Source organism: Nycticebus coucang, chromosome 6 (assembly GCF_027406575.1).
Source record: "Nycticebus coucang isolate mNycCou1 chromosome 6, mNycCou1.pri, whole genome shotgun sequence".
NCBI lineage: Eukaryota > Metazoa > Chordata > Mammalia > Primates > Lorisidae > Nycticebus > Nycticebus coucang.
Genome location: NC_069785.1, coordinates 109,479,822 through 109,495,328, shown reverse-complemented (window position 1 = coordinate 109,495,328; position 15,507 = coordinate 109,479,822). Strand labels below are relative to the sequence as shown.

The 15,507-nt window shown below is 38.1% G+C and overlaps 1 protein-coding gene across 8 annotated transcripts in view; it reads right to left on the bottom strand.

Moving 5' to 3' along the window:
* Nucleotides 1-15,507, bottom strand: part of GRIA4 (glutamate ionotropic receptor AMPA type subunit 4) — a 441,346-nt gene that overhangs the window by 59,849 nt on the left and 365,990 nt on the right. For 7 of the 8 annotated variants that reach the window (XM_053594958.1, XM_053594959.1, XM_053594956.1 and 4 more), the window contains 3 exons: nt 12,364-12,531; nt 10,640-10,744; nt 3,494-3,604 (listed from right to left, as the gene is read on the bottom strand). In XM_053594958.1, the coding sequence (XP_053450933.1) occupies nt 3,494-3,604; nt 10,640-10,744; nt 12,364-12,531 (384 nt within the window). Of the gene's footprint in view, nt 1-1,555; nt 2,181-3,493; nt 3,605-10,639; nt 10,745-12,363; nt 12,532-15,507 lie in introns of those variants that run through there. The other variant, XM_053594964.1, reaches the window with a different exon arrangement.

Sequence of the window (15,507 nt, the reverse complement as noted above, 5' to 3'; positions counted from 1 at the left end):
AAATTAATATTTAGTGCAAGGAAGAAAATACATTTTTATTTTCTGTAAATATGTACACATACGTACATATGTATATTGTATGTAAGTACGTATGTGTATGTTATATACGCAAATGTACACACTTACAGAGTAGCTTCAAAACTGCACAGACAGAAGATACATGTCAAACATCTCATAGAAAGTACAAACGATGACCTCTGGAAAGACCAGGTATGATTGCTAAATTTGCTTTCAGGTTTGTAACATAATACTGATGTTGGCGTGAATAAATTTGGTTTTATGGAAAATTTTCCTAAAGGATGGTAACGTTCATAAGCCAAGAAATTTCTGTGTGGCTGAGTCACGCACCACAGGTGTCACTCCACTTCAGTAGCAAAGGTTTGGGGAGCAGTGCCCATCTGAAATCTCACTGTGTCACCTTTCCTTTTCCAGGGTGCGCATAGCCAAGAAAGGAGTGAGATGTAAAATATCTTTTCTTCAATGGCTGGACTTATCCAAACTGCATGCACAGATGTGGCTTCCCTAGATTGTTTACAAAAATGGTTACTTTAAATGCAAAAAAAATTTAAATCAGTGCAGTCACAGTCACGAATTTTACAAATTTTATAAAAATTTTAGTTAGCAAGACAAAGATAAAAAGCAATGATATTATCATTTTTATTTCCTATTTAGTTGTAGCAATGTTAAATTTGTTACTCAGATAGAATAAATTCATTATTAAAATGAAGGTCACGTTATAGATATACAAGGCTCTTATAAGAAAAAAATAACTTTCAAAAAATATAAGAAGCTAATGCCACATTTTATTTATAAAAGGCAGCTGATGTAATTATTAATTATGTTTATTGTCTGCTTCCTTCACTGGACTGCAAGTTCCATTGAGGGGGACAGATTTTTGTCTGTCTGTTCTCTGATGCATCCCCAGGGCCTATATAGCCATGCCTAGCAAATAGCAGACGCTCAACAAATATTTATAAATAGCTGAATTTATCAATCAATTTTATTTAACAATAGCATATATCATTACAGTATATCAACATATAAATAACAACATACACAAAGGAAAGACAAATGGAAGAACAGCAACACCGTATCAATTTCAATCAAAGTGAATGATTCCCAGGGATCGCTCTTGGCTGTCTTCTGTATCTAGATATTGGTATGGCACATATTACAAAGTCTAGCCAGTTCTATCTGTTTTGAGAGTGTTCAATTTGGGGGATTATTACATGCTTATGCCAATATCTCATTCATCAATGAGGAACTGTATTTTTTTCAAAATGAATGAGGTAGGGGGGATGTGATAGGCTTTGGGCTACCATTTTCAACAAAAGCAAAGACAAGGAACATCTCAGGGAAAGGATTCTAGTGTGCCTTTTTGAATTACTGAGTGATTATGTAGTTGCAAATACATTTTAATCCAAAAAGACAAATACTAGTATTGCACTATTTTGATAGCAAAAATATTGATGGCATCACTGTCCAACAGGTGAGTTTACAGAATATTCTTTATATACAGGAAATAGTTGGATGTTTTCAGTCATTTGCACTTATGTTTTGATAGCATGCTTCCTGAAAACTAGCCATGCTTGCAAAATTAATTCAGCATTTTAGTTTTAAGATTTACACATCTAGCCCTCTTAATAACAGGGATGGAAAGGAAATTCTTTACATTACATCCATAATGCACATTAAAACACCGTATTTCACACAGAACAGGCAAATTTCAAAAAATTGTTAAAGAAAACAACCATATTTATGTTCAGAAAACATGCACATAAATTCAGAGATTTTTACTTATAGAAAATCTACCCTTGGAAATAGAAGTGATATAATTCCATCATTTACATACAGCGACCTCATGTCAAGATATAGGTGGGAATTGATATGTCAGAATCTCTATGTGATTCTTTTCAACATCTATTAATTTTCTTGAGAAAGATGAGGATTACTTCTTCTTTTGTTCTAGGATGTCAGAAAAGTCACAGAACTTAAAAAAAATTTTTTTTTTCTTTTCTGGTAGTCCAGAGTTGATCATCCAAGAAGAATCCCACATGAAAAATAAGCTTAAATTTACTACACTGGAGAACAAGACTTGAGCCTTAGTTAGGAATGGTCGGACAGCGTGGAACTCTTTTCATTCTTGATCAATTTCTTAAAATAGGATTCTTCATCAGAGGCTGCAAAGAGGAGGACTGTACTGAAGTATGACTTTCCATTACTGTGTCTTTTTTTAAGGAAAAGAAATATATATATATATTGCTTTTCAAGTTCCATGCACATATTACACAATTCAGTTAGAAGGTTTACACACAAGCTGCTGTTCGTTGTTTATATTCTAAAATCATAAACTATGATCAAGGCTTGTCAAATTACATTAAATAACTAGCTGGTGATGCAACACAGATAAACTAATTTCAACATTAGAAAGCTTCTCTCTGGCATTTTCATGTGTTGACCTCAATGTTACTTTTGGAAACAACCCAACATTACTAAAAAGCTAAAACTAAAATTACATAGGCTAGAAACTAAATTACATAAAATGCTTTCATTTTATTTAGAGTAAGGAAGGGCTTCTATAAATAATTTAAGACATGTTTTGCCTACAGAGACAGTGAGATGAGAATATATAATGTTATAGTAGATGGAAAAGGTCACCGATTGTTGATCTCCTTTGACTTGTATTGACTCTAAAGGGCATGTTTGACTTTAGAAGAGAAAAATATATAACATATTCTATTATTTAAAAGGTAATTTCATGAGACTCTCTTTGAAAAAGCAGTCTGAGAATTTAGAGGACTTTTCATTTTATGATACGACCCAGTGAAACAATATTTTTCTTAATTCTGGAAAGTTCTATAAATTAAATTGTGTGTTTCTCATTGGTCAATGAGAAAAATAATCGGTGCAAAAAAACTTCTTTTTACATTAAAAATAAAGTAAAACTAAATTAATTTCTAAAGCATTTAGTTATATAAAACATGCTTATTAAAACCTTCACATTCACATCTCTACTACTGTAAACAGACAATGCAAACGATTACCCAATGATTAGGCTAAGTGAAAATTCACCGTTAACTATTATTACATTGATGTTTTAAAAAAACATTATAATAACAACAATGTGATATTTGCTACCGGATATTTTTATGTGATTGGTTGTTGACTTTTGCCACATTGGTTGTTCTGTGTTTTAGGGTCTTAGTATTTCATACATTTCCAACTAGAGTTTGACAGTCTCAATTTTTTACATCTGAGCATTTTTCCAAGAACAACACAAGAATACAACAAGAGATAATACAAATAAAAGTACTAAACGTACTCAGATCTTGGGACAAACCTACTCGAAGCCTCAGTAGACTTCTGTGGATCAAAACACCGTGTTATCTCTGCTAAGATTCAGCTTTCACCCTTCCTGTTCATCACCATAGCCAGGGCGTTAAACCTGCCTGTGGATGAGACGGAACACCATAAAGCTCAGACCAAAACTTACCATAATCGTGGTTACAACCACTGTTCTGTTCTCAATAGCTGCTGTGTCATTGCCAAGAGTGGGTACATCTTGAATTAAGACTAATTTATCCATATCGTTCCAGTAACCAACCTGCAAAATAGAGAAAATGCTTGAAAATGTATTTTAGAAAAGTTTATTCTAGTTATTCTTAGAATGATTGGGGGTATACATAAGTAAGCGAACAAAAACAAATTTGAAAAAGCAACTAAAAAATGTTTGAAAGTTTTCTTAATTGATGATGAGCCAGTTTTTTCTGGTATTGAGGATACTGTCTTGTTATATAACTGGCAAATTTATAATTTGCATTCACGGAGTAGCCAAGACTTTGGCACTGAGTGGTTCCAAAAAGAATCCAGACGCAGAGGGAGCATTACTTTGTGCTGTCCTCTCTTCTGGAGAGATGGACTGGCACGACTTTATCAATAAAGTCACACGTCAAATGGTAAAGGGGATAAAAAAGAAAACATGTATAGGGTATGTTCAAGCAAAGGAAATCTGCATATTTTTAAACCAATTTTAGAAACGGTTGTTGGCTTGATATAACCTAGCAACAGGTAAGCCATTTACCATTTGCCATTCTGAAATGCTAACAACATCAGAGATGAATAAGAAAGAACAGTGGTTTCACGTTTAAATTTGTATTTTTTGCATTTTAAAATTATATTATTTTTGTCATTTAGAATTAAAACAAACACTTTCTCATAAAAAATTAAGTAATGAGCTAAGCACTTTAAAAAGGAGTGATTCCCTGTGAGGGAATCTTAATGGAAGTTTAGGATTCTTTGCTTCATGCAGAATGTTAAGTAATAACAATGGCTACCGCATCCCGAGGGCTTTCTTTGGGGCAGATACTGTATTCAATACTTTAAAATATTTGTATCTAAAAGTTAATACACATAGGAAATGTAGAGTAGGTGCAATTATTATCCACATTTTAGAGGTGATAGCCCATTTTAGAAGGTTAAATAAATTCCACAAGGTTACACTTTGGTGGGGCCAGAAATCAAAGTGAAGCTTCCATATGACACCAAGCGTCCACTTGGCGATTACGCCGCACAGCTTCCCCACCAGCTGCCACGTCACGACTGCCAAACTCCTTTCTTTGAATTTCTTGATGCGGCTGATAAAACCCACATCTTTCATAAAATGTGTGTATATGCTTATTTGGTCTAATATGTTTTGGAAGTCTCTCCTGCCTCCTCCAAGTTTCTTAACTGCCAGGTTAGTATTCATGAGCATATTAAAATAATGTAAGTGTCAACAAGTGAGAAACAGCCACTGTATCATGCTCAAGTGTGCCTATTATTCACAAGTGTTGCATATATAATCCAATAACAGAATGGAGAAAAAGAATGTTCATGAACATGGCTTGCTATACTTCTTGGTTTGATCTAAAATTACTCTATATATGAGTTCAGCAATTATTATTATTTTTTTTGTTGTTGCAGTTCAGCCGGGGCCGGGTTTGAACCCGCCACCCTTGGTATATGGGGCCGGCGCCTTACCGACTGAGCCACAGGCGCCGCCCAAGTTCAGCAATTATTTTCAGCTGCCCATGTGAATCCATTCCTAGCTGACATTTATTTAAAATTCTGTGAAAAATTTAAGGATACCTTTGAAACTTACCCTCTCCTCAATTCCTATGTGTACTTAAAAACAGATCAGTTGCTTCCTGTTAATTCTCATTTCCACAGTGCAGTTATATGAAAATGAGTTTTACACTTTAGCACTCCATTAAGATGCAGCCACCCTGCAGACCTCGGCCGCCCATTTTCAAGAAAGACAATTTTTCTTTATTCATGAATCCCACAAGAGAAAAAAAATGTTATACCACTGGGATACATTGTGGAGAGTCCCCAGATACTGGCAAGACCTTAAGATTTTGCATTTAAAAACTCATCTGTGGGCTCACAGATCCTCTAAAAGATAAATGATTCAGAAGCACTGCCAAATTAAAATAATAAGCACAATTTTACTTTCGTGCTTTATATCTACACACAGTTCTGGTAAGAACGCAAAGTCATGCTTTATGACAGGGGACCAATTAATGGCATATTTCACGTAGGCCACAGACTCACTGGGAAGTAAAACTACACTAGAATCAATTCCTAAAGAAAGGAGTTGCAAAGTTTGGACCTACATCACACGAGATGCAGTTTCTGTCTGTGTGTCTTTCCAACATTTTACAGTTTACTAAGAACTTTTCCCACGCTGACCTCTCTTAGTCAGAGAGGGATCTAAGTATTTCTTCCTAGAGACAGAAAGTGGGTGAAAAGTGGCTTTGTAATGCTAGAGCAACAATATGGAAGCATTTAAATCGTGAAACTGACAAGGGATGTTGGAAAAACATCCATCTTCTTTGGCCTCTAAAGGTGATTTGTGTGCAAAGGTAACTATAGTAAAATGTGTGAGCGAGTGTCTGCCTTTATGGGGGTCTTGGCCCACAACATAAGGTCTGGGTAGGAATGGACAGGCTGTGAGGAGCCCTGTTCCACTCAAAGCTCGTTCCTTGGAGACCTGCTTTGACCACACGTGTCCTGACCTAATTCCCTACCAGCCCTAAATAGAATGTGTGTAGAGTCAAGAGAGCAGTGAGCGCTGTCTGGCTGGAGCTGCAGCAATTTTGGTTTTCACTGCAGCTCTACCTCTTTCTAGCTGAGCATCCCTGGGCAGCTTACTCAGTTTCTTTGAACCTTACTTTTCTCTTCTATAAAATGAATATATATATATTTGTGTGTGTGTGTGTTGTGTGTGTGTGTATCTTATTTTTAGGTTGTCATGAGTATTAAATATAAAAATGCACATCAATTTTCTATTACAGTGTCAGGCATATAACTTGCTCTCCATAAAAGAAAATTTTACAACTAAAAATTCCCGACACCATGCAAATGTGTCACTGGGGCATTCCCTCCGCAGCCCTGGTGGGGGTCACCAGGATGATAAGAAGACTTCACCGTCCTGAGGAGCCGGGACTTCAGAAAGAGCTTTGAGGCTTCTGCTTAATGAGATTCTCAATCAGTTTTCCTGTTACAGAAGTGATGGGTCGACTCTCTGATCTATTTCAAAGACAGCTCCCTTGCTGGCAAGTGTTCAATTTATAAGAACGATTGCTCACGTCTCAGACACACAGCCTCCTCTCACCAGCATAGTGATTCTCATGGTAGCTCATTTTTAAGTTTAATATTCCTGACACAATGCCCAAGTTGATCGTTGCCACAGAAATATGAAGATAGATGAGTCTAGAACATTTTATACTTCATATTTCTTTTAAGGCCTTCGATGAATGTCAGCTGGGTGTGAAGATGTAATGTTCATCACTCTCCCAACTCACTCTTTAACTTTCTCCTTGAAAAATCTTAATTTTTGTTACCATCATGGTTCAACAGGCCATGAAAAGACTCAGTACTATAAATAACCCACTTGATCCCACTGCTAGTCACCACCAGCTTTCTTGCTTTTATAGAGAACCGTTTGACTTTTTGCATTTATTGCTTTGTAAAATATGGATTTTTTTTTTCATTTTAACAAGCTCTGCTTCCATAGCTAATTTTTCAAGGTCTGGTATGTGGACTTGGGAAGGAGGGCTTATCTTCCCTCTGTCCACCTGTTAGTGAATGTTTTTTTGGGCCTGTGGAGTACTTTGTCTGCTCCAGAACTAGCAGAGGGCCTTTAAGACAGGCCTCTTTCGTTCTCGTTGCCAGCTGTATGCTGGCAGTGGCTCCTGTTGGGAGTGTGTCCTTCCCACCCCTGGGCCGGCATCTTAGAGGGGCCCGCCTGTGCCGTGCAGGGGCCTCCCTGCTGCCATCCATCTCCCGCCACACCTGATCCGGATCGGGCAGTTTCCAGCCCACTGGGGATCAGCTGGCAAGCTGCACACAAGGAAGGATGCTGCTAAGAGTCAAAAGCCAGAGATGGTTTTGGGAAGCTCTGTATCTCTCCTTCTCATATATGCAAGAGCAAACTCACGTGACAGGCTGGAGCGAAACAACTCAGACAGTCTTTGCTATTTATCACATGTGACCCTAACTGTCCTGCCTCCACTCCCGTCCTCAGGCCGTAGACTCTTCCATTTCAATCTATCTGAACTCTAACTTCATGGCTCATTCTAAATCCCACTTAGTCCATAGCCTTCCTTGATTTTGTTTTCATCCAGCTAAAGAGAAAGTGATCTCTTCTTTATAAATTCCACATGACTTATATTTAAGTCTTTAATCCATCTTTAGTTAATTTTTGTATATGGTGAGAGACAGGAACTGTTTCATTCTTCTGCATATGGCCATCCAATTTTCCCAGCATCACTGATTTATTTTTTTAATTAATTTTTTTTTTGACACAGAGTCTCACTATGTCACCCTCAGTAGAGTGCCATGGTGTCACAGCTCATAGCAACCTCAAAATCTTGGGCTTAAGTGATTTTTTTGCCTCAGCCTCTCAAGTAGCTGGTTCTACAGGTGCCTGCCACAATGCCAGGCTACTTTTTTGTTGCAGTAGTCATTGTTGTTTAGCTGTCCTGGGCTGGGCTCAAACCCATCGCTGGTGCTGTAACCACTGAACTATGGGCGCCGAGTCAGCATCACTGATTTAAGTAATGATGTGAAGTAATTTCCTTACTATACGTTTTAGTAATAGAAAATGAAGTAATTTCCTCACTGTATGTTTTTCTGTTTGTTGAAGATCAGTTAGTGGTAGTTATGTGGCTTTATAAAAAATTGTGAAGAAAACTTAAGAAAACCTCTTCTTGAGATTGGCCTCAGCAAAGAAGTTATGACTAAGACCCACAAAAGGAAACACAACAAAAACCAAAAATAAACAATTGGGACTTAATGAAACTAAAAAGCTTTTGCACAGCAAAGGAAATAAACAGAAGAGTAAACAAACAACCTACAGAATGGGAAAAAAAAATTTGCAAACTATGCCTCCAACAAAGAACTAATATCTAGAATCTGCAAGGAACTCAAACAAATCATCCAGAGAAAACAAGTCAATCTAGTTATAAGTGGGAAACCACAAGAACAAAAACATTTTTCAAAAGAAGATATAGAAATGGCCATGAAACATATGAATAAATGCTCAATATCACTCATTATCAGAAACAAAAATTAAAACCACAGTGAGAGGGGCAGCACCTGTGGCACCATGGGTAGGGTGCCAGCCCCATATACCGAGGGTGTTGGGTTCGAAACCACCCCCATCAAAACTAAGAGAAAAAAAAGAAACCCACAGTGAGATACCACCTTATTCCCATTGGAATGGCCATTCTTTTTTTTTTTTTTTTTTTGAGACAGAGTCTCACTTTGTCACCCTCGGTAGAGTGCTGTGGCATCACGGCTCACAACAATCTCCAGCTCCTGGGCTTAGGCAATTCTCTTGCCTCAGCCTCCCAGGTAGCTGGGACTACAGGCGCCCGCCACAACACCTGGCTATTTTTTGGTTGCAGTTTGGCAGGGGCTGGGTTTGAACTCGCCACCCTCGGTATATAGGGCTGGCACCCTACTCAGTGAGCCACAGGCGCCGCCCCGGAATGGCCATTCTTAACAAGTGAAAAAACAACAGATGTTGGGTGGATGCAGTGAAAAGAGCGCCCTTTTGTGTGGTGGGTGAGAATGTAAATTAGGATCGCCTCCCTGGAAAACAGTGTGGAGATTTCTCAAAGAACTAAACATTGATCTACCATTTGATCCAGCAATCTCACTCTGAGGTATCCAGCCAAAGGAAAAGAAGAAATCGTATTAAAAAGACACCTGCATGCGTGTGTTTATCACAAGTCAATTCACAATAGCAAAGAGAAGGAATCAACCTAAGTGTTCACAAACTGATTAGAGGATAAAAAAAATGTGATATATACTACACGATGGAACAATATTCATCCGTACACAAGAATGAAATAATGTCTTTGCAGCAACTTGGATGAATTGGAGGGCATTATTTTAAGTGAAGTAACTTGGGAATGGAGTTATCAAAGACCGCATCCCCTCATTTACCAGGAAAAGTGAGAGCTAAAGTCTGGGTACACTTGGCCACACAGCACGGGAGAAGAGGCAGTGAAGCCTCCAGACTGGGAGAGGCGGAGGAGAGCCATTACCTGTTGGATATGATGTACACTACCTGGGTGATGGGCACATTTTAAAAGCCCAGACCTCACCACTGTAAGATATATCCATGTAATAATAGTACATACTCCCTAAATATATTGATATTGCAATAAAAAAGAAATATCACACACCTTCTCTTTAAATTGTAATTTGGAACTCATTTCCTACATGGTTAGATAATGAACTCTTCCAGAGAAGGATCTAACTAGGTGGGTCATTGTGTGGAAAGGTTCTAGAGTCAGACATAGGTGATGAAAATCTGTGTTTTCTCACAGGCGTTGGAGAAAAAAACTTATTGAGCCATAGTTTTCTCACTTGGAAAATGGTGGGTAATATTCAAATTATATATTTGTTATGAGGATTAAAGTAAGCAAAATATCATGTCCAGTGATTGGAACTAACAACAAGCATTTCATAAATTATAGTTCTCAGTCTTACATCAAAGTTGGAAAGTTTTTCCAAAAACCCAATAAAGTTTTTAGATAAAGCTAACTTGAATATCTCTTCTTTTGAACATCCTCTCTTATCCTAGAGAAAATGAATGTTAAAAATTATGTGTGTTACCTATAAAACACTTACAGCTAAATACAGGGGTGGGGCTGTGTGGTCCCAGTGTGTACAGCACTGTGGGTGTTTAGAGTTCTCTGATGACCTCTCAAACGGCCACACAGAGATGCTGATGTCTCTTTCCTGCACTGCGCTCGGTGCCGCAGGGGGAATTGTTTTCTGGGATTTGTCCTGCTGAGCTTCTCCAGTGATGCTTCCATTTTGGATAAAGGTTAAAAATAGTGCATGGACTACGTTGGTTTCAGCTCTAGCACACCATTAAATATCAACTACATGATGCAAGAATTTATATCAGCCTAGATTATCTACGAAGTACTGCAATATTTATAATACTCATACTGAAGAAAAAGGAAATGTAGACTATCCAGCTGTCTTTCTTTCTCTCGGAAACCTTTAAAAATATCAAATGCAAATAAAACACAGAGAATTTTCTTTCTTTTTTTCCTTCGGTTTGCCTGCATCTCACCTTTCTAGGTCCCGTGCTCTTCAGCTCAAACACATCCATTGTGTAATTGACTCTGCGTCCATAGTGGTCAAACTGAACATTCCCTGTCAGCCCTTGAATTCGAACCTGAGTGAGAAAGAAAACCCACACATGTATTCATTGAGCATTTCACTTACAGAAATCTTGACTTTAGCTGCTAAGCCTATGACTACAGACAAATGTGGAACTCTAATCTACAACCAACCTATTGGCACATCACTGGGTATCTGAGCTATTGGGACAGACTATGAAAGAGGAATATTTAAGGGGTTGTACAAGCAATTCTGCTATATACCTGGAAGATGACTGTTTTGTTGGTTTTTAATATTATAAAGTTTTAATTTAATTAATAGAATTCTTCCTCTATTATAAAGTATTCTTATAGTAATGAAAACATCGTGTGTTTACAGTTGCTTTTCTGTTTTATCTCTATATCCACATAATGAATTGAATATCCCTGATACCCATGCCAGGTCATATTTTCATCTCTCTAATATTAAAATCAGGATATAAGAAGCTAACATATATAAATACATTTTTGAAAATATTAAAATATATTTTATTCCAAATTTCTTATTAATTCACATACATATATACATACTTTTTTTTTTTGAGACAGAGTGTCATTTTGTCATCCTTGGTAGAGTGCCATGGCTTCATAGCTCACAGCAACCTCAAACTCTTGGGCCTAAGTGATCCTCTTGCCTCAGCCTCGCAAGTAGCTGGGACTACAGGCCCAACCACAGCACATGGGTATTTTTAGAGATGGGGTCTCCCTGTTGCTCAGGCTGGTCTAGAGCTCCTAAGCTTAAGCAATCCACCCACCTCGGCCTCTCAGAGTGTTAGAATTACAGGCGTAAGCTACCACAACTGGCCACTTTTACTTAATATCAGTGGTTCTCAACTTTCCTAATGCCGCAACCCTTTAATACAGTTCCTGTGGGTTGCGACCCACAGGCTGAGAACCGCAGACTTAAATTCTGAACCCATGGTATACAACATTTATCTACCTTGATACACACACACGCGCGCACACACACACACATATATTTTCATATATATATGAAAACTTCATTATTTGAAAAAGTAGTGTTAGCATAACTATAGAAGACTACAAAAAGCTGATTACTTAATTCAAAGTTACAAGGCAATTTGAAGGTCCAGTGAGGCAGTCATCAGCTGTGTCTGCTGAACATTCTGGTTCTTTTGCTTTCTGGGCCCCAGGTGGGCTTGTGCTTCTTGAGCCTGTGATTGGCTGGACCTATGTAGCTCTTCCTGACATATGAGTTGTAAACAGACATGAAAACTGCCATTACGGAGCCACAGTATTTACTTGCCAAACCCAAACCTCCCCACAGCTGTTTCCCTTTGCAGCATTTTGCTCTGCCAGCTGGGAGCCTTGGATGAGTACAAAGAGCGGAGGGGCCCTGATACTCCAGTGCAGTCCGAGTGAACAAAGCTCCCTTGTAGTTTTAAACCACTGGGATTTAAGCTAAAGATAAAAATAGCAATAGATTTAGAATATAGAATAGTAGAATATAGATTCTACTCTATATTCTATTTAGAAAGTTTCAACAATGATGAAGTCTTATATGTTAAGACAATTGTTACATGTATTTACACTCAGATGAATTGTCTGTTTTCTTGCACATTCGACTTAAACAAGACCATCTAATAAATTGAACTTAAGTAAAGTTGTGAGTTACCTGTTTGAGGGTCCTCTCCATGTCAATGCCCTGGCCCCATGGAGCTGCAGGATTCGCCAGACAATCCCCAGCATTTCCCCTTCTTGAGATATCGATTTTCTGCCTTCTAAGATTTCGGAAAGTTTCAGCCATCACAAGGACTCCGTCGTAAGTCAGAGCAGAGGTGTACTAACAAGTGAAAGCAAGGTGGTGGTCAGTGTTAAAACCTTAGCAAGTGCCAGGAATGGGGATGCTGTGTGCTTATGACATACAGCACTGTCCCTTCTTAAGGACAGTTAAATTACTGATGATTAATTGACTCTGCTTAAGAAATCTCTATTCTCACCTTAAATCAAAGGCTTTATGCCAAATTATATCATGCTGATGTAGCAAGGAGAAATCCCACACTCAAACACAGAAATTTTAATAAATAGGGTTCCCTCAGTCAGGAGAAGAAAGACCCTGACTCTTCCTGTGGTGTTCAAGTGTAAATGGCTGAGTTGTGAAAGTCTAAGTGCAATGCTGTGCAGCAACTTGTAGTCTGTGCTGTGGTTGAGCTTTAAGTTTGTATCTTTGTTCAGTCTCCCAGAAAAATGAGTGGAATTATTTATTATTATTCAAAAATATGATGCCAGAAATAACATTTACACATTTGACAAATGTGTATGCACAGTCATCGAGCTAAATAAGAACGGGTGTAGTTATACCTACTGCATGTGCCCCGGGACGTGAAATCATTTCTTTCAAATATAACCTGTGATCAAAGTGGAGATACCACGTATAGACCACCTGCATTCTGATGAGCTCCCCTTGCTTCTCTTTGAGAAAAGATGGAGCCCCCAAGAAAAGGTTATTAAGATTAGGAGAGAAGGTGAGGAAAGACTGAAGTGAATATATAATTTGTCTAAGCTGAAAATAAAAAGAATAGGCGGTCACGTTTGTTGGAGTTTGATTAGAGAATTACTAAAGACATGGCAAGGGGGAACAATTTTCCTGAAGCCGCAACTACGAATCAGGACAAAAACTACAGCATCTCTTTCAGGAATTCCACATGGTCAATTCTAAGTGGTTAACATGTTCTCCGCCTGTGTAAGCAGCAGGTTTGTGGGTGAGAAATGGAGGATGATCTCCTCGACTGTCAATGAAAGAACATTGGGAATTCCACTTGTGGAAGGTAAACTCAGGATGGAAGCCAGCCTTCCAATGAAGAGAAAAACTAAAGCACAGGTGAAATAAGGAATATTGATTCTAACAGAGAACTTTTCAATATTATAGAACCTAATTAAACTGCTTATATTAGAAGGATTTGTAAGAACCAGATAAATGAAGAGCTTTTGCTAGATATCTGTCTCTCCAGGGACATGCCAAACCAGCTTCAGGACAGGCATGGCACCTCTCAGTTGGAAAGGGCTGACTGAGGGAGGCTCAGGTGGTTGAGCAAGGTCCTACACCAAACAATCAACAGACTTCCTCCTTTGACTCAACTGAGGCATCTTTGAGCAGAGAAAGCCGTCAAATCTTCTCTTTGTAAGGCAAGTAAATAAAAACAAGAAATAAAGCAAAACTCACTAATGCCATAAAGGGCAAGAGAAAAATGTGATGTTAATATTTCAGGGCCAAGGGAGGAAAAAAGAAAAATACTGATTTTTTTTAATAGAGAAAAAGAAACTGAGAAGAGATGGCAGCAAAACGCAATGCACTTCCTGTGTTTTTTAAAAAGCCCATCCATTTTTATAAAATGAGCTAACTAGATAAAAGAAAGTATCACACAGGGCAGTACAGAGCAAAGGACAGATTCAGCCAGAGCGGCAAAAGCCTGGCATGTGACATGTCACAGAGCTGATAGATGGAAAGAAGCACTAGTTTATTTTTATTTATGTATTTATTTTTTAATTTTTATTTCTTTGTTTATTTTTTAATATTAAATCATAGCTGTGCACATTAATGCAATCATGGGGCACCATACACTGGTTTTATAGACCGTTTGACACATTTTCATCACACTGGTTAACATAGCTTTCCTGACATTTTCTTAGTTATTGTGTTAAGACATTTATATTCTACATTTACTAAGTTTCACATGTACCCTTGTAAGATGTACGGCAGGTGTAATAGAACCAATCACCCTCCCTCTGCCCGTCCATCCTTCCCCTCCCTCTCCCCCTTCCCCTATTCTTGGGTTATAACTGGGTTATAGCTTTCATGTGAAAGCCACAAATTAGTTTCATAGTAGGGCTGAGTACATTGGATACTTTTTCTTCCATCCTTGAGATACTTTACTAAGAAGAATATGCTCCAGCTCAATCCAGGTAAACATGAAACAGGTAAAGTCTCCATCTTTCTTTAAGGCTGCATAATATTCCATGGTGTACATATACCACAATTTATTAATCCATTTGTGGATTGATGGGCACTTGGGCTTTTTCCATGACTTAGCAATTATGAATTGGGCTGCAATAAACATTCTGGTACAAATATCTTTGTTATAACGTGATTTTTGGTCTTCTGGGTATATACCTAGTAGAGAAATTATAGGATTGAATGGCAGGTCTATTTTTAGATCTCTAAGTGTTCTCCAAACATCTTTCCAAAAGGAATGTATTAATTTGCATTCCCACCAGCAGTGTAGAAGTGTTCCCTTTTCTCCACATCCACGCCAACATCTCTGGTCTTGGGATTTTGTGATATGGGCTAATCTTACTGGAGTTAGATGGTATCTCAAAATAGTTTTCATTTGCATTTCTCTGATAATTAAAGATGATGAGCATTTTTCCATATGTCTGTAGGCCGTGTGCCTGTCTTCTTCAGAGAAGTTTCTCTTCAAGTCCCTTGCCCAGCCTGTGATGGGATTACTTGTTCTTTTCTTGCTTATATGCTTGACAGTCTGAGAACGTTTGAGTTCTCCATGGATTTTGGTTATTAAACCTTTGTCGGAGACATAACCTGCAAATATCTTCTCCCATTCTGAGGGCTGTTTGCTTGCTTTACTTACTGTGTTCTTGGGTGTGCGGAAGCTTTTTAGTTTGATCAGGTCCCAGCAGTGTATTTTTGAAGCTGCTTCAATTGCCTGGAAATCCTCCTCATAAAATACTCGCCCAGACCGATTTCTTCAAAGCTTTTCCCTGCACTCTCTTCTATTATTTTTATGGTTTCATGTCTTAAGTT